At 35.9% G+C, this 26,579-nt stretch overlaps 1 protein-coding gene across 1 annotated transcript in view; it reads left to right on the top strand.

Annotated features, from left to right (window-relative positions):
• ITM2B (integral membrane protein 2B) overlaps nt 1–24,848 on the top strand; it is a 29,074-nt gene extending 4,226 nt beyond the window's left edge. Inside the window, exons 2-6 of the mRNA XM_045476131.1 lie at nt 18,580–18,708; nt 20,465–20,671; nt 22,144–22,254; nt 22,682–22,832; nt 23,937–24,848. Of these exons, the coding sequence (XP_045332087.1) occupies nt 18,580–18,708; nt 20,465–20,671; nt 22,144–22,254; nt 22,682–22,832; nt 23,937–24,022 (684 nt within the window). The 3' untranslated portion in view covers nt 24,023–24,848. The remainder of the gene's footprint in view (nt 1–18,579; nt 18,709–20,464; nt 20,672–22,143; nt 22,255–22,681; nt 22,833–23,936) is intronic.
• Nucleotides 24,849–26,579: the final 1,731 nt, after the last annotated feature.

Genomic DNA, 26,579 nt, shown 5'->3' with positions numbered 1-26,579 from the left:
AGCAAGGGAGGGGGCAGAGGGAGAGAGAGAGAGAGAGAGAGCGAGCACGAGGGAGAATCTTAAGCAGGCTCCACTCTCAGCCTAGAGCCAGATGCTGGGCTCAATCCTAGGACGCTGTGATCATGACCTGAGCAGAAATCAAGAGTCAGACACTCAACCAACTGAGCCACCCAGGCGCCCTTTGGGTTCCCTCATTTTAGAGCAGTAGTTGTCAACAGCTTTTTTGGTAATGCCTAATTATGAAACACCTTTCCCAATATCAAGACTCAGAAAGCTTAAATTTGCTTCATAGGTATTCCTGCCGCTGTACTGCTGAAAAATAGCATTGCCTCTCTTCTGCCCTGCATTGTAGTTGTAGATGTAAAAGGGAGAGAAAAGGAAACTGCTTGTGTGGGAGAGAAGATGGGGCAGGATGGAAGGGGGAGAAAAAGTACAGAACCACTACCCCAGTTAAGTTCTGAGTTACCCATTACAGAATGGCTATTTGGACTTAGTTCTTTACACTTTCTGGTGTTTCCTGTTTGCATAAATAGGACTAATGGGTTCAGTAATTTAGCTTTGTGGTGGTGGTGGTGGTTGGTTTTTGTTTTTTTGGTGCGGATGAAGGGGAAGGAGGAACATAAAATATATGACATTTACTGAAATGTGTTGACCTTTAAAGAAGAGATTGGGAGCTTGGTTGTTTTTAAAGAATCTACATATCATTACACATAGTTGTGTAATTTAGTGCTTGTAAACAGTGGCCAGTAAAAAATTTGTAGTCCTTAACATTTTGGTTCTCCAAGAGGGTATTTATCGATAGTTGAAGTGTGAGGGTTTAATATTGGGAGGTAAATTTTAAGTGTCCCCTGTGCATACCACATGACTTGGCAGGACCTGACCCCTCCTTCCACATGCCTCTGGGGTTGCTGCTGCTACTGCAGAGGGTGGACAAGGTTGCATATTGTGCATTTGGAGGACAAATTACCTGCCTGGGGTCTTCACAGTGTCACCTTAAACATATTTTGTCTGTACTAAACAGAAGCAAGTGTATCATCCTTAGCACAGAATCAGAAACAGGCTCCAGGCTCTGAGCCATCAGCCCAGAGCCTGACGCGGGGCTCGAACTCACGGACCGCGAGATCGTGACCTGGCTGAAGTCGGACGCTCAACCGACTGCGCCACCCAGGCGCCCCATACTTGGCAATTCTTATTAGAGCTTAGACTGAGGAGTTAAGGAATTTGCCATCAAAAGGCTTTTTCAGGTCATAACTCCTGCCTGTTTTAATACAGGATTTGACAGTTCTGAGTTTCTCAGGTGGTTTTTGTCCAAATGATATAGAAAACAGTCACACTGGAACTAGGTTTTCAAGAAGCTTATGTGCAGAGTTATTTCCTGGCTCTCTTATTTTCTTTGCACAAAACTTAACAATGAATGTCTTTTACAGGGTAGATGGCTAAAAGTTGAGAAATTTTAGTACAGATATGACCCAAAGAACATCATTAAAAAATCATTTAGTTGTGATTATCCCCTTTAATTAGTATTTATGATACATATTCTTAATAGCTTTAAAGATATCTACAATATAATCCTCTTTTATGTGTTACCAGCAAGTGAATGAACAAAATTATTTTAAACAGTTGAAGATTTTTTTTTTTAAGCTCTTTAATTGATTTGAGGGGAAAAACAATTTTATGAAGTATTTCTATAATTCTGTCACTTGGGGAAAAATCAGGAAAGAATGAACATAGGCTTTATTCTTATGCAGAAGAATTTTAATCTTGAGTTATAGAAATGAAAAAAGTATTCTTTTTTATATGATAAGAAGGATATTCTGATTTTTCACTTAATGTATTATCTTTTAATGTTGATAAGGTTCTCACAGTAATTATAGGACTTAGATCTAGTGTGTGTGTGTGTGTGTATGTATGTATCAGAAGAGAAATTAATGTTGAAATAAAATTTGTGTAAATGCCTGAACATTTTCAAGTTAAATATCTAGGAACTTTATTTGAAAATTGACACTAATTATGGTGTTAGATATTGGAGATTTAAAAATATTTGCGTAAACCTTTTTGGCATAGTTGAATTTCATACGTTAGGAAATGAAGTCTTGATGTATATTTGTATATTTGAAAGTTTGTATATTTGAAAGTTTGTTTTAATGCCAACATTATTATTATTATTATTTTCTATTTGAGAGAGAACTCTCATGGGTGTATGTGCATGTGGGCTCAAGTGGGAGAGGGGCAGGGCAGAAAGAGAGAGTGTGAGATAGAATCTCAAACAGGCTCCGAGCTGTCAGCCCGATTGGGGCTCTGTCTCAGGAATACTAGATCATGACCGGAGGTGAAATCAAAGAGTCAGACTTTAACCAACTGAGCCATCCAGACAACCCCCGGCCAAAATTATTTTTAAAAGTTTGTCTGTTTCCCAAAACACCTAAGTGGCTTAGTCAGTTAAGTGTCCGACTTTGGCTCAGGTCATGATCTCACAGTTCCAGGGTTCAAGCCCTTATGGGGCTCTCTGCTGTCAGTGTGGAGCTTGCTTCAGATTCTCTGTCTCCCTGTCTCTGCCCCTTCCCTGCGGTCTGTCTCTCTCTCTCTCTCAAAAATAAACATTTAAAAAAAATTTGTCTGTTTTGCAGAACGTATTAAGATTAAAGCCTAAATCTTGAATTGTTTACTCTGCTTTAAATATGATTATTATGTTTAAAATTATTTAATACAAAGCCCCAAAAGGTGAGTTGCATTGTTAAATAAATTAGTTGGATCACTGTAGTGTCCAAAAGAAGACCCAGCTTTGTGTTGGGAAAAATGATTTCCAGAGTCCGTCTGTCTGCGTCTGCATTTCTTAAAATTCATTTTCTCAGCCAACCTTTTAGTATTTCTGTTCTGCTATATACACTCTTCTATCAGTTTTTATCTTTTATTTTGTAGCTTTCGTCTTCAATTTATTTTTTCCTTGCTTTCATCTTAGTGCCAAGAACATTTCCCAAGCGAGACATCAGTATTAGCCGGGGCAATGATAGACTCTTTAAGCAGAGATCACAAACTCAACGCCTCCTGGGCCCAAGCAGATAAATTAGTGAAGCTGGGCTTTTTACCTATTAAACAAGTTAGAATATTCTTCATTTTCATTTAAAAAAAAAAAAAAAAGGATCCAGTGTTGTTTGATTCTCCAGTTTTTTGTTTTTTTTTTTTAATTTTTTTTTTTCAACGTTTATTTATTTTTGGGACAGAGAGAGACAGAGCATGAACGGGGGAGGGGCAGAGAGAGAGGGAGACACAGAATCGGAAACAGGCTCCAGGCTCCGAGCCATCAGCCCCAAGCCTGATGCGGGGCTCGAACTCACGGACCGCGAGATGGTGACCTGGCTGAAGTCGGACGCTTAACCGACTGCGCCACCCAGGCGCCCCTGATTCTCCAGTTTTTAAAGGCAAGGTAGAATCAGGGTTTTTATTTGAAACCTGAGTTTTAAATATTAACAACTAATTAATACAGGAATTTCAGGCAAGAATTGACAGCTTGACATGGGCCACTGTTTTAGTCTCCTTTATAGTAGAGAGCAGGGCTGGCAAATTATGGCCCATGTGTTCAAATGTGGCCTGCTGCCTGTTTTCATATGGCCCATGAGCTAGGAATTACTTTCACATTTTTAAATGGTTGAGGGGAAAATCAACCAGTTTCTCCCTTTTGCCCCAGTATCCTCACTCAGTAAAGGGGTACAGATCAGGAAGCCGTTGAGTCTAGTAACTGAGAAATCAGACTAGGCAGTTCTACTTTAGGATTTAAGTCCTATCTCTACTAGCCCTTACTGTGATACTCAGCTCTCTATGTCTCATTTTCTTCTTCTGCAAAATGGCGAGTATGATAATCTGTAAAAAGTTTATCACTGTGCCTGGAATAGAGCGAGAGTAAGACTCCATAGACATTAGCTGCTGTTATTACTACTACCATTACTGTCACTTATAACTACAGCTGTCACAGGGTTTGGCATTCCTTAGATTATTAAATAGCTATGTGATGTGAGACCAGATGTAGCATCTGTCTAGTTTTCCTGTTTGCTTTGATTCCACTTTGCACATGTCACTTGTTTTAAGGAAACTTACCTTAAAGATTTCTAGAAGATTTAAAGATAGAAGTAAAGTTAACGAAGCAGGGCAGTTACTAATTTCAGTTTTGTTTTGTTTTTTTATAGACCAGTGCCCCACACCTAAAGCCATTTTCAGATAGGGTGAGATCCTACTGGCAAATGTTAATGTTATAATCTGGATCTGGTAACTTGCACAAGTCAGGAAACCTCCCCAAGACTCAGTTCCCTCGTTAGTAGGATAGTGTGGTGACACTGGCCTTCTAGAGAGTTGTTGGGATGAAATTAACAATACCTGCTACATAGAAACTTAAATGTTAAGGCATTTCCTTCATCCCTATCTATTAAAATAAAGACCCACTTTTCTTCCTCATCATTCTTGTTCTGGAATATTACTTCTTGTGTTTACTGTTATTGTTTATCTCTATGTCACATGTCAGTTACATAACAATATTGTTATTAAATCACGCTCTCCAAGGATTCTGATGAGGATTCCTTTCTATAACATAAAACCCTTAGCCTTCAGTAGTTGTATTCATTTTCCTGCGAAAGTGGGTATTTTCCATCACATAAAGGATGTTAATAGAGTTTTATAAATTTAATTTTGGGTTTTACCAAGTAATACTTTATTTTAAAATGCAAATAATCCTGTCCTATCACAGAGGAACCCACTTTTTAAAAATCACACTATAATTATATTCATTACAATGCAAATTTTGAGTGTACAGTTACGTAAGTTTAAACATACGCACCTGAATAACAACCCAATCAAGATAGAATGTTGCTGTCAACTCACAAAGTTCCCATGTCCTTGTAGAGTCTCCTCCTCTCCCCTTAGAGGCAACCACTATTCTAATTTCTATCTTTGAAGATTAATTTGAGGCAATTGGGTTCACTCTGGCTTACGGTCTTTTGTTATCAGAGTGGCCACTAGGCTACACTCTGCCTTTCTGAAAATTAGAAAAGGCTGCCCTCTGCGGTTTTGGTGAGCAGAGCACAGACTGGATTCTGGCTTCACTGATCTCCTTGGCCCTGTATCCTTGTACTCAGAACAATCTGCCCAGCCGTATACGATGATCCTAGCTCTGTGTTTCTATAAATTAGTGGTTCTCAAACTTTCTGGTCTCAGGACCCTTTTGTACTCTTAAAAATTGTTGAGGATCCCAAAGAGTTTTTGATTAATGCAGTTTATTTCTATTGATATTTACTATATTAGAAATTAAGACAATATTATTAACTTAAAATAACAATAATAAACCTATAAAACATTATCATAAATGACAATTTTATGAATACTGAACTTTTCCAAATAACCAGAAAAACTTTTTAAATTTATATTCAAGTCAGTTAGCTGGTTACAGTGTAAACTGGTTATAGTGTAAAATAACCAGAAATTTTTAAGAAGGGTAACACTTTTACATTTTTTCAATACTCTACTGAATAGCTTAGTAGAAGACTGTTAATAATAGCTGATTCTCACATCAGCTTTTGTGGTCAGCTTATTGTGCTATCACACATTCAGCTTCTGGAAAAGTTGACTATACATTAGAGAGTGAGAATGAAAAAAAAAAACAGTGTCTTAGTTTTTTTATGAGAATAGTTTTGACCTTGTGGAACCCCTAAAAGTGTCCCTGGACCACATTTGGAAAACTACTTTCCATATTTGCTTATGCTGCTGTTCATAGTTTTTGTTTTGTTTGTATTTTTTGCAGTTTTAGCTTATCACCTACTGGCTTCCTTATATGGAAAGTGAATATTTAGCCTTTTCTATATATTAACATATTACAAACATAGTCTATTCTTAAGGTATAGTTATAGTAATTTCTGGTTAAATTGATATTCTTTCCTTTTATTGTAATTAACATAAACATCATTTACACCTGAGTAATGTAGCTTTATTCTATTTCTTTTCTCATACAAAACCTTTTTATTATCCCTAGAGTTTAAAAAAATGTTTATTTTTGAGAGAGAGACAGCGAGAAAGAGCACGAGTGGGGAAGGGGCAGAGAGAGAGGAAGACACAGAATCTGAAGCAGGCTCCAGACTCTGAGCTGTTAACACAGAGCCCAATGCGGGGCTAGAACTCATGAACTGCGGGATTGTGACCTAAGCTGAAGTCAGGCACTTAACCAACTGAGCCACCCAGGCACCCCATTTTTCTTAGATTTAATCATTGTTTCTTGGGCCAAGGAGAGTTGCTTAATTTTCTATGTATTTATTGTTAATTCATCTTCAGACTCTGACAGTAGGTCCTGCCTGTCTGTATTTACAGACTTAACTAGGTAACTCATCGAGTTTTCTGTTTTTCTTGGTGGTATTCCACTTGTCATTCTTCACTTTTGCCATCCCAACTGGTTGTACTCTAAGCATGTTGCTATACAGATGTCCAAGAGTAATTATTATCTTAGAATTGCATTGCCTTTGTCTTTATTCTGTGTTGGATCTGCAGTTGTATGAATCTGAGAAAAAGTGTCTGAAATCAGTTTTTTAAAAAACTTTGCTTGTCTGAGAATCTTTATCCTCACATTTAATTGACAATTGGTAATTTATTTGGGTATAAAAATCTAAGTTAGCAATTTTCTTTCACTGTTTTGATGGCATTGATTCATTTAACTTCTGGACTGATGCCATTCTGATTCCTGGTTCCTTATACATGACCAATTTTTTTTTCCCCCTCTAGAAGTTTGGGATTTTTGTCTGTATGCTTTTGGCTTTCAAAATTTTTATTGACATAATTTGTTTAATGTCATTCATTTCCATTCTCTGGCTTACAGTTTATTAATTTGCTTATCCCTTTATTATTACTCTGTTGAGCTTTCAGGAAGAAGTAAACATGACTATTTAACTGGAAATCAATAATAGGACTTTTAACTCTGCTGTCTTGGTAGCTTTTTAAAGATTAAAAATGGATTTTATGGTAATAATAGCTAATAATGGAAACCATTATTATCTGCATTATTATCAGCACTGTTTTTTAAAGTAATCTTTACACCTAACATAGAGCTCAAACTCATGACCTCCAGGTCAAGAGTCCCATGCTTTTCCAACTGAGCCAGCCAGGTGCCCCATATTAGCATTAGTTTTAAGGTCAGACAGGATGGCCTAGAAAGATAGATGAGGCATCTTCTGGTTTCCCTCTATAAAGTTCTAAAACTGTCTCCTTCATGAGTTATTTTAGAGACAACTCACTCCCTACTGGCTTTCTGGTTTTGCTTTGTGGCTTTATTTCTCTACTTAGGTTCCATTTAAAAAAAAAAAATTATTTATTTTTGAGAGAGAGAGAGGGAGACAGAGAATCCCAAGCAGGCTCTGCACTGTGAGCACAGAGCCTGATATGGGGCTCAAACTCATGAACCATAAGATCACAACCTGAGCCAAAACTAAGAGTCAGATGCTTAACCAGCTGAGCCACCCAGGTGCCTCAGGTTTCATTTTTATAATTAATATCTTGCCTTTTGTATTTATTTTGAAATGTCTATATGCTGGTAAGCCTGACTTATTTTCCTTTGTTGTTTTTGCTTTGTGTGCATAGGATTTTAATACTTTCTGTTACTGTCCTTTGTAATTTGATGAGCAACAGAAAAATCGTATTAATTTTCAACATAATAAATACAATACTACTGTTATAATAGGTAACACAAAGTGCTTAATATGAGTGTGCCTCGGGGCGCCTGGGTGGCGCAGTCAGTTAAGCGTCCGACTTCAGCCAGGTCACGATCTTGCGGTCCGTGAGTTCGAGCCCCGCGTCAGGCTCTGGGCTGATGGCTCAGAGCCTGGAGCCTGTTTCCGATTCTGTGTCTCCCTCTCTCTCTGCCCCTCCCCCGTTCGTGCTCTGTCTCTCTCTGTCCCAAAAATAAATAAACGTTGAAAAAAAAAAATTTTAATATGAGTGTGCCTCAGTTCAAATAAAATTATGATAGCAGAATTCTGAAGAAACTCAGGCTAAGTCATTTCTGATTGGATATGAGGATTATCCAATTATTACCTGGTGTCACTTCACTTATTATCAGTGTATTTGCGTAAGCTATTTAGTCAGGTGGTTTACTTAATAGCCCCATGCTTTTCCTTCCCTAAGATGTACATGGAGTGAGATGATATTCAGGCCTTACTAGTTCTGTGATACTACACAAATAATTTCACTTAACTTCTCTGGGCCTCATTATATGTATCTGTAAAATGATGTGTTGGACTAAATGACCTTTCATGGTACCAGTAGATCTTTTCTTTCTGAAAACTGTACAGATCACGTTTTCAGAAGCATCTACTTCATGGCCAGACACTATATTAGGAATTTAAAAATTACTAAGCATCCTAGCCTTCAAGAAAGCACCTAGTACAGCTGAGAGAGACCAACCAAATTAGTGTAAACCAAATTAGTAACAACCTATTTAAGTGTTGCAAAAAACACACACCCCTGGACCCTAGAGCTAGGAGAGTGGTGGGATAAGGGAGCAAGATCAAATGTGAGTGACTACTGATGTATTGTGCGTGTATTTGGTGCTAGGCATAGGTTCAAAGCACTTTTTATGTGTTCGTGATAGACAAGTATCTCTCATCTCAAGAACTGGAATTTTTTTCCAGTAATTTTGTCTGACTTTAAAAATTCTAAACTTGGACAGAAGATTTAACTTTCTACATTTAAATTATTTGATGCTTGGGGCGCCTGGGTGGCGCAGTCGGTTGAGCGTCCGACTTCAGCCAGGTCATGATCTCGCGGTCCGGGAGTTCGAGCCCCGCGTCGGGCTCTGGGCTGATGGCTCAGAGCCTGGAGCCTGTTTCCGATTCTGTGTCTCCCTCTCTCTCTGCCCCTCCCCCGTTCATGCTCTGTCTCTCTCTGTCCCAAAAATAAATAAACGTTGAAAAAAAAATTAAAAAAAAAAAAAATAAATAAATAAATTATTTGATGCTTTTAGAAAAATATAGTTGGAATTTTCTTACCAAGAGTTCTGCATTTTAAATGGAATTACTCATATTTGAATATGAATATGAATTATCTTGTTGAATAACTTTGAAATCTAAGATTTTTACAAAAATGAGTCCAGAATGAGTTTGCTTCCCTCCACCCCCAATCTTGACACTTAATTTTATAATGAGTTATAGCAAGTAGAGCATTCCTATCACACTTTTACTTTGAAGAAGACAGTTGGTATTCTTATTAGGAGCAATATGAACTCCTAATTCAGCCAGTGGCAGAAGAACTCTATCTTGACCACTTTATCTGTCTCTGGGAAAGGCTATGATTAATAGTGAATAGCAGTTGTGGATAATGCTGTTGTTTACAAACGTCTGGTTGTTACTGTTAGTGTAGGCTTTTCTTTTGACTACTCGGTACCTTTTGATCTCACTTCATAAAATAGAAAATTCTCTTCAGAATAGATTGAATAAACACTGAAGAATAATGAGTACCTTTAAAATATGTAAAAAAAAAAAAAAAGAATAGAAAATGTTTAAGGTATGCTTATATTAATATTCTGCTTTGTGTCGGATACTCTGCTTGTCCTTAATGATATAAAGTGATTAAGTTGTGATCCAGCACTAAAAGCATTTTATAGCCAATTTTTTTTTTAGTTCTGACCTATATATATTTTTTTAACCCAGGCCTGTACCAATTTATATAATGCCAGTAGTCTGGTTCAGATTTCATAATTTTTTACAGTAGTTAAATTATTATAAAGTAGCTTAAATTTTTCATTTTTTTTTTTGTTTCTGTATTGCTGCTCATGTATTGTTGTAGGATTTGTTCACAAAAAAGACATTAATGAAAATCTGTTTTGTAGACATTGTAATTTTCTATTAATTTTGCACTTTTTAAACCTCTCTCTAGTTCAAGTACAAAATAATGCAGTAACTTTATTATCCATCTTCCTTTTTATGTGCCAGACACATTTGTCATGTGGACTTTATCATCATAGTTGAGATTCTAGCAATCTTGCTTGAAAAGTACATGAAAAGCATAATTCAGATACTAATTTAAATGAACAAGACAAAATGCAAACAAATCTTTGATATTTTTATAGAATTTAGCTTCTTAGCCATAGATTTTGTGTTCTACATATAACAGAATATATATTTGGCAGTAGTGCTATAAATAATGAGCAGACTGCTGGATCGTGTCTTTTTTTTTTTTTTAAGTTTTATTTTATTTATTTAGAGGGAGAGAGAGGGCCAGCGGGGGAGGGGCAGAGAAAGAGGGAGTGAAAGAGAGTCCCAAGCAGACTCCCCACTGGCAGCATGGAGCCTAGGCAAGCCCAAGCAGAGCTCAGAACTCAGGAACCATGCTGAGATCATGACCTGAGCCAAAACCAAGAGTTGGCCACTCAACAAACTGAGCCACCCAGGTGCCCCGGATTGTGTCTTTTTGATTCTTTCATACTCAGGAAAGAAAACTAATGTAGGAGTCAGGTGAATAGAACATATACAAATAGTAAATAAGTGGCACTGGTATTCTACACAGCAGTGATCTGTTGGAGCAATTACCTACATAACTTTTGTGGTTCTAAGAATATAGGTAGGAAAGCATTTTTGGAAAATGCTGTGTTTGTCATTTTAGAATTCTTGCTTGAGTAAGAAGCGATTTAATTTTCCCCTCTGGTACTGTAAAATCTTTTTCTAGTTGGCCTTTTCAGTACTGCTGTAGATTGCTTTGTATTGGCTTCAACCCCAGTGGATACTTATTTCAGCTTAACCTTTCCTAGCTATATTAGATGGTGGCAGGATAATAATAGCTATCATCAGTTGAGCACTTACTGTTTCCTACATACCAAGCTGTGATCTAAATGTTTCACATTTATTTCCTCATTTAATTCCTACAACAACTCTGTGAGATAGGTGCTATTATTAATCCATGTTTATGATGACATAATTGATTCAGAGAAGTTAAACTTGTCCACCTGTTTCCCATTCTCCAAAATTCTGACATTTTTGTCTGCTGTCTTTTCATTTTTGTCTTCTCTTACAGGTTTATATCTTTTCCAGCTTCTTTAGTAATCATTTACTTGAGTCTGAGGAAAAAACCCTGTCCCGTTCCTTGCAAGTTGGGAAAGGAGAGGAATTTGAGTTTACTGGAGTATTATTTGCATACTGAAAATTCAGCCTTTTTAGGTATACAGTTGTGTTAATTTTGACAAATGTAGTTGTATAATCATTACAGTCAAGATGCAGAGTAGTTTCCTTACCCCAAAATGTTCATACTGCTTTGTAATTCTGTCTCTCACTCCATTCCTATTTCCTCTTTCTGTAGTTTGCTTTTTCCAGAATATAGATGGTATTATACCTGTAAGTAGCCTTTTATCATTCTCATTGTCTTTATATTTTCTGGGAACTGGGTGTTGTCTAGAACAGATCTTTCATTCCTGTAGTTCTTGGTCCATGGTTTTATCTAGGCTTGTTCAGTTCCAGCTCTTCTCTGTTACCACTTTTGGTTTGCTGATACTATCCATATCCAGATTTATTGTTTATAAGAGAATTCCTGTTGTGTCATTTAAAGCATTGGGGTTTTTTGGTTTTGTTTTAAATTTTATTTTGTTTTAGAGAGAGACCGAGCAGGAGAGAGGGGCAGAGGGGTAGAGAGAGAGAGAGCCAGACTTGGGGCTTGATCCCACGACCCTGAAATTATGACCTGAGCTGAAATCGGGAGTTGGAAGCTTAATTGACTGAGCCACGTATGTGCCTCAAGCATTAAGGTTCTTTATTCACCATACTAATTCAGTCTGAAACTCAGAAGTCAAAATCCTTTATATAAGGAATGGTTTAGACTGGTTGTTTTATAAAAATTGGTTCTCAGAAGGAAGCACACCTAGTCAGAGTAGGAAATGAAGATCAAGGTTAAAAACTAAGCAACACAGTAGAAAAGAATATGGTATGTTGGCCTTCAACTGGGGAGAAAAATGATGAGAAGTTGAGAAAACTAGAACAATGAGGAGAAACTCATTTGTAAAAATTTGAATCATTAGATTCTTTTTAAAAATGTTGTCAGCTAATTCTGTATTTTGGAAAATAGAATATAGGCCAAACACATCCCTGGGCAGCTGGCCTGTGTAACTCTATATTTATCTATATTACCAAATGTGTTTTAAAAATGTACATGTTTCTAAGTAACCAGATCTATTTCTGCAGGTTCAGTAGTTCATGCTACTTTGAGTTGAATAAACTGTATTGATTCTTGTCCATATTTGTCTCGTTGTTATACTTAAAGCATTTTTATGCCTTTTTTCTTCTCCTTTTTCTTTCCTTTTCATTTTTCTTTTCTTTGCTTTCTATGGTAATACAATTTTTAACTCTCGGAGATGTTGTCTTCTTTAGTATTCTGGTTCCTAAAGCTTTGTTATTGCATTTGCTATAATAAATTGCATAATAGTATAAGTGGGAGCTTTGGAAAAAATGTCTCTTCATTCATCCTATAAAGAAGTCTCAAATGGAAGTGCCTGAGGATGTGAAGGGATTCGTTAGTATAGGAACAGTATAAAAATTATATGAAAACCCTTGTGTTTTGTCTGAGTTAAGTTGATAATGGAGGCACATTTACTGAAGCCTCTTAGGGAACTGACTGAGGTGACCTAATTCTTAACTAATTGAAGTACCAGAACAGAATTTACCCTTCATTTTTCATAAAATATAATTTGTTAAGTAATTTTACTTCATCATATGATGATAAGATTTATTTGAACCAGAAATTAGTTCAGTGAGAGAGCGAGAATGCTTCCAAAAACTGTCTTTCCATACTGGTGTGGAGGGATGATTATAGGCCAGAGTGTGCTTCAGTGTCTTCATTTATAAACTGGGGTAAAAACTTGAGGTTTTAGGAAGATTAATGAGATGATAATTGTACAGCACCTATGGGAGCTCTTTTACCTCATCAGCATAATTTAAGGTGCACCAGTTTTATTGCAGTACAAGGGGAGGAAATGTCTCTAACTTGTTTTAAATTAGGCCAGGTAAACTTATATTCCCTGGCAAGGAAGCCCTTGTTCATGGGTGTTGCCCTTTTTTTTTGTGATTTTTTTGTTCTTGTTGCTGTCCTTTAATTATGAAATAATCCAAGCATAGAAAATCAGAGAATGTGTAGTACCATTTGATATGTTTTTAAGTCTTAAATATCATACACTGGTAATATCCAACTTACCTTTTTTTAAAAATTGGGCATTATGTTTCTGAGATTTATCTCACAATCAACTATGCTAGTTGATTTCATTTTAATTATTATTGTGTGACCCTAAAGACTTTATTCTCCACTTGATGGACATGTAGGTTATTTCTAATGTTTTTCTTAGTTGACCATTCTGCAGGAATCATTTTTAGACCTTTGTGTACATGTATAAAACTTTATCTAGGGCCATATTCCTAGGAATGGAATTGCTGGGTTAGAGGGTGTGTGTGTGTGTGTGTGTGTGTGTGTGTGTGTGTGTATCTTCAATTTTATTAGATTCTGCCAAATTGTTCTCCAAGCAGTTGTTCCTGCCAACTGTATGAACATTCTCAATTCCCATTACTCCACCCTTTTCCTAGCATTTGGAAAGCATTAGGCTTTCTCTATTGCCTGGTATTATAAGAACTTGTTTGATTTTTTTTTTTCTCTGCACTTTCCATATTGAAGTATAATTTGCATGCAATAAAATCTGCCCATTCTGTGTGTATAACTTGATTGAATTTATGGTAATGGCATAAAGTTGTATATCCCCCAACATCAAGATATGAAACATATCTGTTACCCTAAAAAATGTCCTTATATGCCTTCAATTTCCCTTCACCAACCCTTGGCCATGGCAACCACTGAGCTACTTTTTGTCACTTATATTTGCCTTTTTTAGAATTTCATAAAAAATGGAATCATGCAGTAAATAATCTTTTGTGTTGGATTTGTTTCACTTAGCATATTTTTGAGGTTCAATATGAAACATACCACAATTTATCTATTCCTCATTTAGTGGATATTTGTGTTGTTTCTAGTTTGGAGCTATTATGAATAATGATAGTGTGACTAGTCACATATATAAATCTTTGACTCAGTTGATTTTTAATTACTGATGTTCAGCAGTTTTGCTGAACTTTAATTAGTTTGAATTATTTTTCTTTCTCAGATTTTCTAGACAGTGATATCATTTACACATAATGATAGTTTTGCATCCTTTCTTTCTTTCTTTTTTTTTTTTTTTTAAATGTTTATTTAGTTTTGAGAGACCTCAAGCAGGGGAGGGACAGAGAGAGAGGGACAGAGGATCCGAAGTAGGCTCTGCGCTGACATCAGGGAGCCCAATTTGGGGCTGGAACTCATGAATTGCATGATCCTGACCTGAGCTGAAGTCGGATGCTTAACTGACTGAGCCATCCGGGTGCCCTGATAGTTTTGCTTTTTTTTTTGTAATCTTTATATCTGTTCTTGTGCTTGTCCGTTGTGTACTAGGTAGGATGTGTAGTATAATGTTAAATGGAAACATTTGGTTTTAGTGAGCAGCCATTATAATTCCCTGACTTGAAATATTATGGTATAAGTCTGAAGTTTCACCATTAAATATGAGGTTTGCTATGGGTTTTTTATCATTAGCCTTATTTATGTTAAAGAGTTTTACCTCTTGGTGCACCTGGGTGGCTCAGTTGGTTAAGTGTCTGACTTTGGCTCAGGTCATGATCTCATGGCATGTGAGTTTGAGCCCTGCATTGGCTCTGTGCTGACAGCTCAGAGCCTTGAACCTGCTTTGGATTCTGTGTCTCCCTCTCTCTCTCTGCCCCTCCCTTGCTTGTGCTCTGCGTCTCTCTCTGTGTCCCCCTTTCTTGCTTGCGTGCTCTCTCTCTCTCAAATAAACATTAAAAAAAAAAAAGGAGTTTTACCTCTTTCTAGTTTGCAAAGAGATTTTATTATGAATAGGAGTTGGAGTTTGTCAAATGCATTTTTGACATATTTTGAGATGGTCATGGGGTTTTTCTTAAATTTCATATATGTGGCTTTGGGCTTTCTCTTTACAGTGTTAATTTAATCATTTAAATGCACTTTTAATGATCACTTAGATTAAAAAATTTTCTGTCTTCAGTATGTTTTAATCCTTTCTCCATAATTCAGATTGTAATATGGAATGTCATTTATCTGTCATGAATAATGTTAATTTTGACTGTAAATTGCTTAAGGTATGAGCCATGTCTTAATCACATTTGAATTTCCCACAGGATCTAGCACAGTACATTGCAAATAACAGGTCCCTAATAAATGTTGAACTGGGCTAAGTACTTAAGGCTGCTTTTCTTTGCTAAATAGCCACACTCTGTTATGTGTCATGAATTCTTATGTTGCCCCCACCCTTCATTATCATGCTGGCTGCTGATGTAACTCTTATGGGTCATTAGAAAAGTAAATAACCAAGCTTTAAAAACAAATCTAAATTTCATTCACTCATCAAATATTTGTTGAGTGCCAACCAAGTACTAAACTTGGCTTGGAGCTACCAGTGATGCAAAATGAATATGAATGGATACTCACAAGAACCTTATAGCCTAGTAGGGAGAGAGAAGATCTGTATATGAATTATTCTAATGCAGGGTAGAAAATGATCACTAGAAATAAAAGGAAAAAAAAAAGATTAGATGGACTTTGAAGATCTGATAACTCTTCTAGGAAGTACATGACTGTGGTGCATGGACATGGATCTATGATTTGGCCAAAGACCCTTAGTTTCTGATTAAAAAAAAAAATTTTTTTTTTAATGTTTATTTATTTTTGAGAGAGAGAGAGAGCATGAGTGAGGGAGGGGCAGAGAGAGAAGGAGACATAGAATCTGAAGCAGGCTCCAGGCTCCGTGCTAAGCTGTCAGCACAGAGTCCAACATGTGGCTCAAACTCATGAGTGATGAGATTATGACCTGAGCCAAAGTTGGACATTTAACCAACTGAGCCACCCAGGTGGTCCTCCATTCTTAGTTCTTGTACCTTCCCCACCATGTTGGACACTCAGCCATACCACATGTGGTCTTTGGAGATGCTGTGCATTCTGGCTCCATGATTTTATTCATTCTTTGCCCTAAATATAATGCCCTTTAACGCTGTCTTCCACGTGGGTAATGAGCATTTGTCCTTCAACATTCCACTCTAGTATTATCTCCTCTGGGAGCTCTACTCCAAACACTAGCATCCCTTTTTCTGTGTTCTCCATTTTTCTGTTAGAACCCATATCATGTTTATGTTCTTTTTGTATATTTATTTTCCAGGCTGATCTGAATGATCTCTTTCTTGGCAGAGGTTATTTACACCAGTGCCTAGTACAGTTCTTGGCATCTAGTAGACATTTATAATTTCTTAAAATTATTGTTTGCTGACCAGTTAAAAATGATATATCAAAAGGCCTAGAAATTTGTCATCAACTTGACATTTGGGGCTGCATATTCTTTTACAAGTGTCAGCCCATGCTCTTTGGGTATTCATTTATGTGCTACTAGAGAAGGGAGTCTGCCAAGCAGGGTGGATGTTGTACGCACATTTGACTGTCTCAGCAGCTGATACCAAATGTTTGGAAATGACTGTTGCCATCTGTCATTTTCATCCCCCCCACCCTGCTTCCACCCTAAAATTAATTATGCTAGGAACTGTTTATTGTCTCCTTACATATTTATATCAGACAGGGGCTCAAGCAAAATACTAGACTTTATCATTCAAGTTTTGTAATACCTTATGACTCTGTGCAATTCTTAAAGCTTTCCGTTCACAGATGGAATATCTTCCATGATTTGATAAATTACTCTAGGCTTATTCTTTTTACACACTATTTTGTAGTGCACTTGTGTTAAGTATTTGTACAGTACTTGGACAAGTTTACCTACTACAGCAAAGCGTAACGCTCTCACAGTGTTTGATCCAATCTTTAAGTTATAAGGCATTTGTTCTATATTGTTAAATTCTGTTTAAAACCTCAGTTAACTTAGGCACACACTATCTGGCTCTAAATTGTTCTTGGTTGACTGGGACGTCTGGGACTGGGCTTTTTCTCAGTAGTGTCAGGTTGAAATTTCTCATCTTAGCATTGAAAACATAACCTTGACTTTCATTCTTTCTTGGTTGTATTCTTGCTTCAACCATATCTAGTATTGTTCATATAGTTTTTCTTCCTTTTTATTTATATTCCCTGTATTTATCTGCAGAGGTGTGGGTCAAGTCTACTTTCTCCCTTAAGCCATCCTATATTCAGTTTTCCAAGTAAAGATCAGTCATGTACTTGAGTGGCTGTACATACATACTACTAACTAGAACATCTTTTATTATGTTGGTTTCCAGTCAATTGGAGCTTTTCTTTTTTTGTCTGTACTATGTGTCTTGAGCCATGAGTTAGATAACACTAGCAACTAATCTCGTTTGTCACCTTTTTGACATTAACCTAGGTACAAATCAGAAATTAGCTGTAAATCTGTAGTGACAGAGTAGTGGAACTGAGTTAGAAGGGCAAAGGGAGTATTTAAAGGACTGGATATTGTGACCCCAGATGGCGTTCTAAGGCTAAATTATTTCCTTGAGTGGATCAAAATAAAAATTCTAACTAATTGTATGTCTCTTACCTTTGTAAGTTTTTCTCTGTTGAATCTTTCCTCATTTTTCTACTGCTTTCTATCTTTTTTTTTTTTTTAATTTTTTTTCAACGTTTATTATTTATTTTTGGGACAGAGAGAGACAGAGCATGAACAGGGGAGGGGCAGAGAGAGAGGGAGACACAGAATCGGAAACAGGCTCCAGGCTCTGAGCCATCAGCCCAGAGCCCGACGCGGGGCTCGAACTCACGGACCGCGAGATCGTGACCTGGCTGAAGTCGGACGCTTAACCGACTGCGCCACCCAGGCGCCCCTCTACTGCTTCTATCTTAAAAATGAAAACATTTGTCAAACGGGGATGTTTTTTAGGGTAGAGCAGTGGAATTATGGGATTATTTATGGATAAGTTTGTCTTATTTTTTAAGACTCCAGTTGTTTAAAGAATTTGTTTCATACTATTTGTTCTGTCCCTTATTTTCCTGTTACTTTTTCTTGTGTATTGTTAGGATTGCCTTTATACCTGGTGTGAACTATTAGCCATCTGTAGCAGGCTAATACATAATTTTATAGTATAATGTAATATACACCGAAGTTATAGTATAATGTAATATACACTGAAGGCTCAGTACCATAATACTTCATGACGAAGTTGTGTTGTAGCCTTTCCTGAATTTTTAAATGTTAGAAGATATTTTAATCACCAAAAGTTGTGCACAGACAATAGAAATTATAGACTATGTTATTGTTTTAGAGGTATGAGTAGCAGAGGTGTTGAGAATTAGAATAAAAACCCTCCCAAGAGACTGATGGCTCAGCTTGAGTGGCATTGTGGTGACTTCTGGCACCACAACCTAATAATTCCTGGGTTGATTTTGATTAGAGAACGGAGTCTTTATATCTTGGTTTATAAAATGATAATCCTTTTTAGACTTCTTTTGATCCTGACCTTTCTATGATTCTCACTGGATATATGATACTGACCATTTTTGGTCTTTCTCATATTTTAGGACCCAGATGAAGTGGTACCAGTTGGCCAAAGAAGAGCCTGGTGTTGGTGCATGTGCTTTGGACTAGCATTTATGCTTGCAGGTGTCATTCTAGGAGGAGCATACCTGTACAAATATTTTGCACTTCAAGTAAGTGGAAAATGCTAAGGACTTTTTTGTCTTTCCTTCACATGTATAAGAAAATTGGCCCAAATTTGTTCTAAGCCTGCCCTTTTTGTCTGTGGCCTTTAGCCAGAGTGGTGGTCCTACTTTAGAGTTGTGTGTAAAAATCTGAACGTAAGTTTGCTGAGCCTTTTGGAAAGTCACTAAAAGCAGAATAGTGTTGTTTTGAAATGTTGCTGACTAAAGAGTATAGATTATTGGATGATTTTTCAAAATTGACTAACCTTCATTTTCCTACTATAATTAGTGGTTAAGATATAATGTTATTAATTGCCAATTGAGTAAATACATCAGACAACATCACATGTTGTCTTGTTGATAGACTATAACTTGATACTCACTTTGGACTCCCCTACAGTAGCCTTTGCTTCTGGGCACTGAATTCACTGGCACCACATCTCTCTGACTCTTTCCCAGTTTTTGGTTTCTCTTTAAGAATTGCGTGACTTCAGCAGTGATGTTGAAGTAATTTAGGATGAATGTTGTTTTATGACTTGAGAGTGTTTAATAGTAATCCTAGTGGGTTAAGACATGAGATTTTTCTTCTCATGATACTCATGATTTATGATCTGTGTTTTGTGATCTATTTCTCTTGGCAATAATTTCATAGGTTTATATTTTCTAACATTTTAAAATTTGGAGAAACTGTTGGTAAATAGATTTTATTAAAATAATGAAACATTCTGCCATAGTATGTATACATTTCATGTTCATTTTCTGTAATTTTCAAGAAAATTGCATGTTGATAGACATTATTGAAATACTAGTCATCTTTTTCAATGCCTGTTTTTTTTTTTTTACAAGAATTATATTTGAGGGGCGCCTGGGTGGCGCAGTCGGTTAAGCGTCCGACTTCAGCCAGGTCACGATCTCGCAGTCCGGGAGTTCGAGCCCCGCGTCAGGCTCTGGGCTGATGGCTCAGAGCCTGGAGCCTGTTTCCGATTCTGTGTCTCCCTCTCTCTCTGCCCCTCCCCCATTCATGCTCTGTCTCTCTCTCTCTGTCCCAAAAATAAATAAACGTTGAAAAAAAAAAAAAAAAAGAATTATATTTGATGTAGAAGAAAACATTTTGCAATTACCTGTCCAGAGATATTTTTTTGCCTTAATGTATTGCTTGTTACATGCTCCTACCTAGTCTTTATGTAGATTTTTTAAAAAACAGTCTTTATAGTGATTTCTGTAATCTGTTAGGCTGCCTGTTATTTTCCACTTCATTGTAATACATTTTAAGAAAAATCACAACTACTTGTATTCCTGTAAAAATTACAGAAAAACGACTCCTTTTTTTGTCTAAAAGAAAAATCATTTAGTCAGTGAATCATATCAAAAAGTTTTAAAAGTATATTTCAGAAAAAAAACATTCATTTCTGAATATATTCTTTTATAAAAATAATGCCTACAGGTAGAAGTAGGCCTATGTGTTTCTTCAAATTTAATTGTCACCAGATGAATAATTGCTTTTATATTCTATTTTTGTCGACTATAAAAAGTAAAGGAAAAATCAGCTGCTTTTCTCCTTCTGAAACAATTTTTTTTACAATACTTCAAATCCCTGTCTTAAAGAATGTGTTAACTGTGTAATTAAACTGTCTGACTTGTCATCTAAAAGTAAGAGTTTGCAAGCAAAATGCTATTTAGGTAAGCGGTGGCAGCTTAAGTAATGCTTACATTTAAAAACCTATCTCCCTCTGAATTGCTGAAATAGTGTTTAAACTCTCTATAGCCAGATGACGTGTACTACTGTGGAATAAAGTATATCAAAGATGATGTCATCTTAAACGAGCCTTCTGCAGATGCCCCGGCTGCTCGCTACCAGACAATTGAGGAAAACATTAAGATCTTTGAGGAAGATGAGGTTGAATTCATCAGTGTGCCTGTCCCAGAATTTGCAGATAGTGATCCTGCCAACATTGTTCATGATTTTAACAAGGTGAGTCAGGTGTCTAGAACTGTAAAAAGAATGCATGTTCTTTAATTTATGCTTTTTGCAGTTTTAATTTCAGTATTTTCTGATTTATTCTATTTAGAGTTTACTTTTTACTTAAAAAGAAAATGGGCTTGGGTTTCTTCTTCCCTACAAAATGCCCTAACATTTGATGGATTTATCTGAAGCTGACCCTCAATGGACTTGGCCTTCTTCCATGTTAACTTTTCTTCCCTTGGCTGTGTTTACCTTAAAGCCCACCTTATGGCTGCTTCTCCTTTGCTAGTAAATTGCTATTTCTTACGTGCTCTCATTTTCTTAGATAAGAGGTGATTCACGCTCCCGTTTCTGTGTAGCATTTTCAAATATTAGTAATCTTAGTTCTGTATCATTTTATTAATCTATTTTTAAGTTCTCATTTTACATTTCCCCCTAGTTTTGAATATTGTTATGCAATACAAAAAAGGTGAAGTGAGAATACAGTGACTATCCCAGATCCTCCACCTATTTCCAAAATTTTATCACATTTTCTTAATTTCTTTTCTCACATTTGACACTTGACCCCTAGATACTTGAGCTCTTGTCTCTTGTACATAACATCTACATAACCATGTCATTTATTACCTCTAAGAAAGTGAACATGGTAATATGGTATTATTTAATATCTAGTTAATAGTTATATTCCCCCAATAATTTTTGTCCCAAGAATTTTTTGTTTTCTTAAAAAATTTGGAAGTTTACCTATTATCTGTGGATTTTGCATCTCTGTATAGTTTGCCAGTTTGAACATTCAGGCGTGTCACTGAATTGAGCTTTGCAAATATTTCATGCCTAATAAATACAACTGATAAGTGTTTATAAAGTAGTTTGAGAAATTACATATCTTCAAGGTAATAAGCCTATCCAAAGCAAATAGTAAATAATAACTAACACTGAGCTCGTAGAAATCAAAGTGTATACATGATTTAATTGAACTCCTGTTAATCCTCAAAACCATCCCATGAGATAATCCTTCTCAACCACAGTCTCATCTGAACCACAAGAACACGGAAAACCATTTAATTGACTGTTATTTCAGTTTCTCTAAGGATGGTAGTAACTAGTACTATTCTAGATGCATAGGACAGAAGTTAATTCTTACATGTAATGGATGGATACCTTGGAGGGCATTGGGGTTTACTACATGTGAGGAAACTGATTATATCTCATAATCAGATGATAAGGCTATTAATTTTAATAGTTTTTTGTTAATCACTTATAGAAACAAACCCCTAATAAGAATTTTGTTTACTAGTAGTGATAATTTTTCCTCTTTCAATACTACCTTCTGTTCCTATCCCACCAAATACTTCATTTGTTGAAATGCAAGTGATTTACACATTCTAAAGCCAACCCATTTTAATGTACAAATTATTCTTAAAAATCAGTTGCTATGTTACAAATATTAATCTAATGAAAATTTATCTTTTTCTTTCCAGAAACTCACAGCCTATTTAGATCTTAATCTGGATAAGTGCTATGTGATTCCATTGAATACTTCCATTGTTATGCCACCCAGAAACCTACTGGAGTTACTTATTAATATAAAGGTATAAAATGTTCAGATATTTCTTATTAATAATGCTGTTATCTTAGAATTCATGGTTGAGATATTAACCCTGTAAGTGCCCATCTTACTGGAAATACAGCCAAGAATTTTATAAAGAGGAATTAAGATGTGTGGTTTTGTGTTTTTTCCTTTTTATATTTTGAAATAAAATATAATTTCTTAAATTATATCTTTGTTTTCCTAATGGGCCAGATAATCAGTAATAGACTTTTAGGAAGTACGATCTGTGTTGCAAACTATTCAACTCATAGACAATATGTAAGCAAATAGGCATGATTGTACTGCAATAAAACTTTATTTGTAAAAACAGATGGGGGGAAGTAGTTTGCCAACCTCTGTTGCACACATTTCCTCATCTGTTCAATGTATGTTTTGAGGTATTCACAGAATTTATTTTCCAAATGTAGGCTGGAACCTATTTGCCTCAGTCATATCTGATTCACGAACACATGGTTATCACTGATCGCATTGAAAACGTTGATCACCTGGGTTTCTTTATTTACCGACTGTGCCATGACAAGGAAACTTACAAACTGCAACGCAGAGAAACCATCAAAGGTAATACTTTTTACTGTTAAAGTGCTTGCAGCAAAGTTTGTTTTACTTCGTTGTGTTGAACCTAGATTTAGAGGTAGGCTGATATTGTTATCATATGCTTCCACGAGTGAGAAAGTAAAACTATATTGTATCACTATATAGTATTTCTAAATTCCCAGAGAATCACCTAAATTCTAAATTCACTCTTCTCAGATAGAGTAGGTGAATGTGAAATGTCAGTACCTTGAGATGTTGTCAGCTCACGTTCCATGTAGTCACCCAGTCCAGCCTTCCATCCCGCCACTTTGGTTCAGTCACATTGTGTGAGAGTTTTTATCCAGAAGGTCTCTAGAGGAGCTCTTTAGGTGTGTGCTCAGGGATCTGGATTCTAAACAGAGAGTTTGCCTTTTGGATCACGTTGAAGATAATCATAGTCAGTTTAGTTAGAGGGAATTTGGCTAAAGAATTAAGAGCATTGACAGAAGTAATGTGGCTTTGCCAAATCATTTAGCCTTTTTTTTTTTTAACCTGAAAAACAAGAGTGACAGTATCTCCCCCTTTCCTTTCAAGATCTTTGTAAAAATAAAATGAAAGTACATGTGACAAAGCTGTAGAAAGTAAGAAGTGCCACTTGAATCACTGTGCTGTGATTTCTTTGGAATTGTGGCACCTAGTAAAAGTGCTTTCCTGGCTTTTTGTTAGCACTTTAATAATGTTCTCTCACCTTGGATGATGAGTCACCTGAAACCTGCTTGATTTCTTACATTTTAAAATTATCTTTCTAGCTGATATTTTTTTTAAAAAGCCAGACTTACACATATAATGAAATATACCCTCTTTAGTGTGCACTTCTGAGTTTCAACAAATCACCACCACAGTCAAGATATAGAACATTTCCACTACAAAGTCATAAATTTATATGCGCCATTATCATTGTTAATAAGATCTGTGAAGATACTTAGTTCAGACAAGAGAGGCAGATTATTTTCTCCAGTGTTAAAAAATCAAACCATAGAAGTTCATGGAATATAGAGTATAATATTTCTGTATATGTAAATAATAACTATGAAGGTTAATATGAATTAGTAAAGAACCAGAAATTTAAAAACTTTTCCCTCCAAACAGGTATTCAGAAACGTGAAGTCAGCAATTGTGTTACAATTCGGCATTTTGAAAACAAATTTGCTGTGGAAACTGTAATTTGTCCTTGAACAGTCAAGAAAAACATGGGAGAAAAATTTAATATTGCATCATAACCCCACCCTTTGTATTTTGTGCAGTGATTATTTTTTAAGATCTTCTTTCATGTAAGTAGCAAACAGGGCTTCACTATCTTTTCATCTCATTAATTCAATTAAAACCATTACTTTAAAAAAATCTTTTCTTCTTTCCAAGTGTGGTGTCTGTCTTTTATCTTGAATTAGTAGTTGTATGAAGTCATAGATAATAATACACCATAGATCTTATGTGTTAGGAAGAATTTAAATTTCTTTAAATCATTTATCCAGATTTTTACGTTTGAATTATGCATTTTCCAGAGGAGGGGTTATCTAAAGAAAAATCATATATATGCATACGTAAGAATGGACCACAGTGACTTATTAGTAGTTGTTAGCTGCCCTGCTACTTAGTTTGTTAGAGCATTTGAGCACACATTTTAATTTTCCTCTAATTAAAATGTGCAGTATTTTCAGTGTCATATTTAACTATTTAGAGTATGATTTCCACCTTGATGTTTTAATATCCTAGACATCTGCTGTAATAATATTTTAGAAAATGTTTGGAATTTAAGAAATAACTTGTGTTACTAATTTGTATAACCCATATCTGTGCAATGGAATATAAATATCACAAAGTTGTTTGACTAAAAGACTGTGTGTTGTTTTTCCCCTATAACAAAACCAAAGAGTAATTTGGTTCTTTATATCTTAAGATAATCTATGTAAAAGAAGAAAGTATCTCTTAAAAATTCAGTTCGCTACATATAGTGGGTAAAAATACAGATTTTTAAAAAATAAAAACAAACTTTTAAACTAACTAAGGTACATTCTTTGTGGGTACTATTGAAGTAACGTCTAAGACTCAACCTTGAGCGATGCTGTGTAGTACATTTTAAACTAATGCTTTTGTAGTTAATGGAGGGGCTATTATTAAACCTAAAGCTTCTAAGAAGCATAAAATATACTGCTTTTCTGTGAATGCTTCCCTTCCTCACAAATGGAGCATTTCGAGTTACAGAGGTGATTCTCTTCTATTTCCAAGGTTACTTCCTATCGGAAATAATTCAGAATCCATCACCATTTTAAATATCTAAGAGTAATTTCTCTGTAAATCCCTAAGAAAAAAATTTCAATTCTGAATCTAGGAAGTCAAAATTTTTAGTTTCACAAAAATCCGTAAATGATCTGGTCTAGGAACCAGTTCTAGTCCAAAAAGATACTATTTGATTTTTGGCTCTTAGTTTTATTTCAGTAGTACTGTAGGAACTTTAGGCTGGCTAGTCAGATATGCAGAGATTGAGAATTTATTTTAGAAGAAAATATATTCTGATGAAATGAGAATTGTTTTTCCTACCTTCCAGGATCTAAAATTTCATGTTTTTTAGGGAGCTATGAACATTTAAGAGCACATTATATATTCATTCAGCAGATAACTTACTGGCATCTTTTAGTGCATCCGTAATGCACTAGCATTAAGTATGAAAGATAACATCTGTGAGGAACAACTGCTGCTTAGAGGAGACTCTCAAGTCTAATGAAAGGAACTGGTGAATAGCTACCTAATTACAATACAGTTGTGATTGGTACTGTAATGGGGAAGAACAGGCCCAGGAACTTTGGAAGAATTCAGGAGAGACAATGAGATATTGGAGATGTGAAGTGCACTGCAAGGTCATGGAGGACCTTGTATGCCAGCTTGAGGACTTCCTTCAGTAGATCATGAACTGCTATTGAAGGTTTGTATTTTAGTTTCTGTTTTCCCACCTATAAGAGTAATGCTGTATTAAGATAGATGAACTGCTTGTAACAGCCACCATCTGAATGGCTTCAGATAGTAGGAGTTTATAAGCTTTTATCCTACTCCATTGTGGCAGGCAGGCTCTAGGCTCCCAGGGACCCAGACTTCTCCATCTTGTAACAGTTCCAGCTTTGACTCCTCAAATTTCCCATGGAAGAACAGGAGTTAGAGTGGTAGATCCTGCAGGGTTATGGCTGGGCCTGACCAGTGGGCGTACACCATTTCTGCCTGTTGCCATTTACTGGAGCCCAGCCATATGACCCCAGGCCAGTGGTAAATAAGGTGGGGAAATGCAGTTATCCTGTGTGTAAAGAAAGAGAACCAAAATATCTTGCTTAACATACAGCATTTTTACCACCAGCGGACAATTCAAATGAATGAACAAATGAATGAAAAATCACCAGAAAATAATGATCATCCATGGTTCCATCACACAGAAATAATCATAACAAGATTTTGAGTATGTATGTTTAAAACTTGTGTTATCTTACTACAATAGCAACATGCCCTTGGTGGATTTGGAAAATATATAAAAACACAAGGAAAATAGAAGTTGAATATTCCTCACCAAGAACTTACTGTTTTTTTGGTTATTTTGGTTTTGTGTCTTTACTGTTTTACAGTCTTTTCCCTCCGTTTATACGTTATAAACACTTTGCTCTATCATTCAAAATTATACATTTTAAAGGCTGCAATTATATTTATTGTAGATGTACCATAGTTTTTTAATGAGTTCTCTTTTATTGAACA

This window comes from Leopardus geoffroyi, chromosome A1 (assembly GCF_018350155.1).
Source record: "Leopardus geoffroyi isolate Oge1 chromosome A1, O.geoffroyi_Oge1_pat1.0, whole genome shotgun sequence".
NCBI classification, from domain to species: Eukaryota; Metazoa; Chordata; class Mammalia; order Carnivora; family Felidae; genus Leopardus; species Leopardus geoffroyi.
Note: the sequence above shows the minus strand (reverse complement) of the source record. Positions and strands in the feature narration are given on the sequence as shown.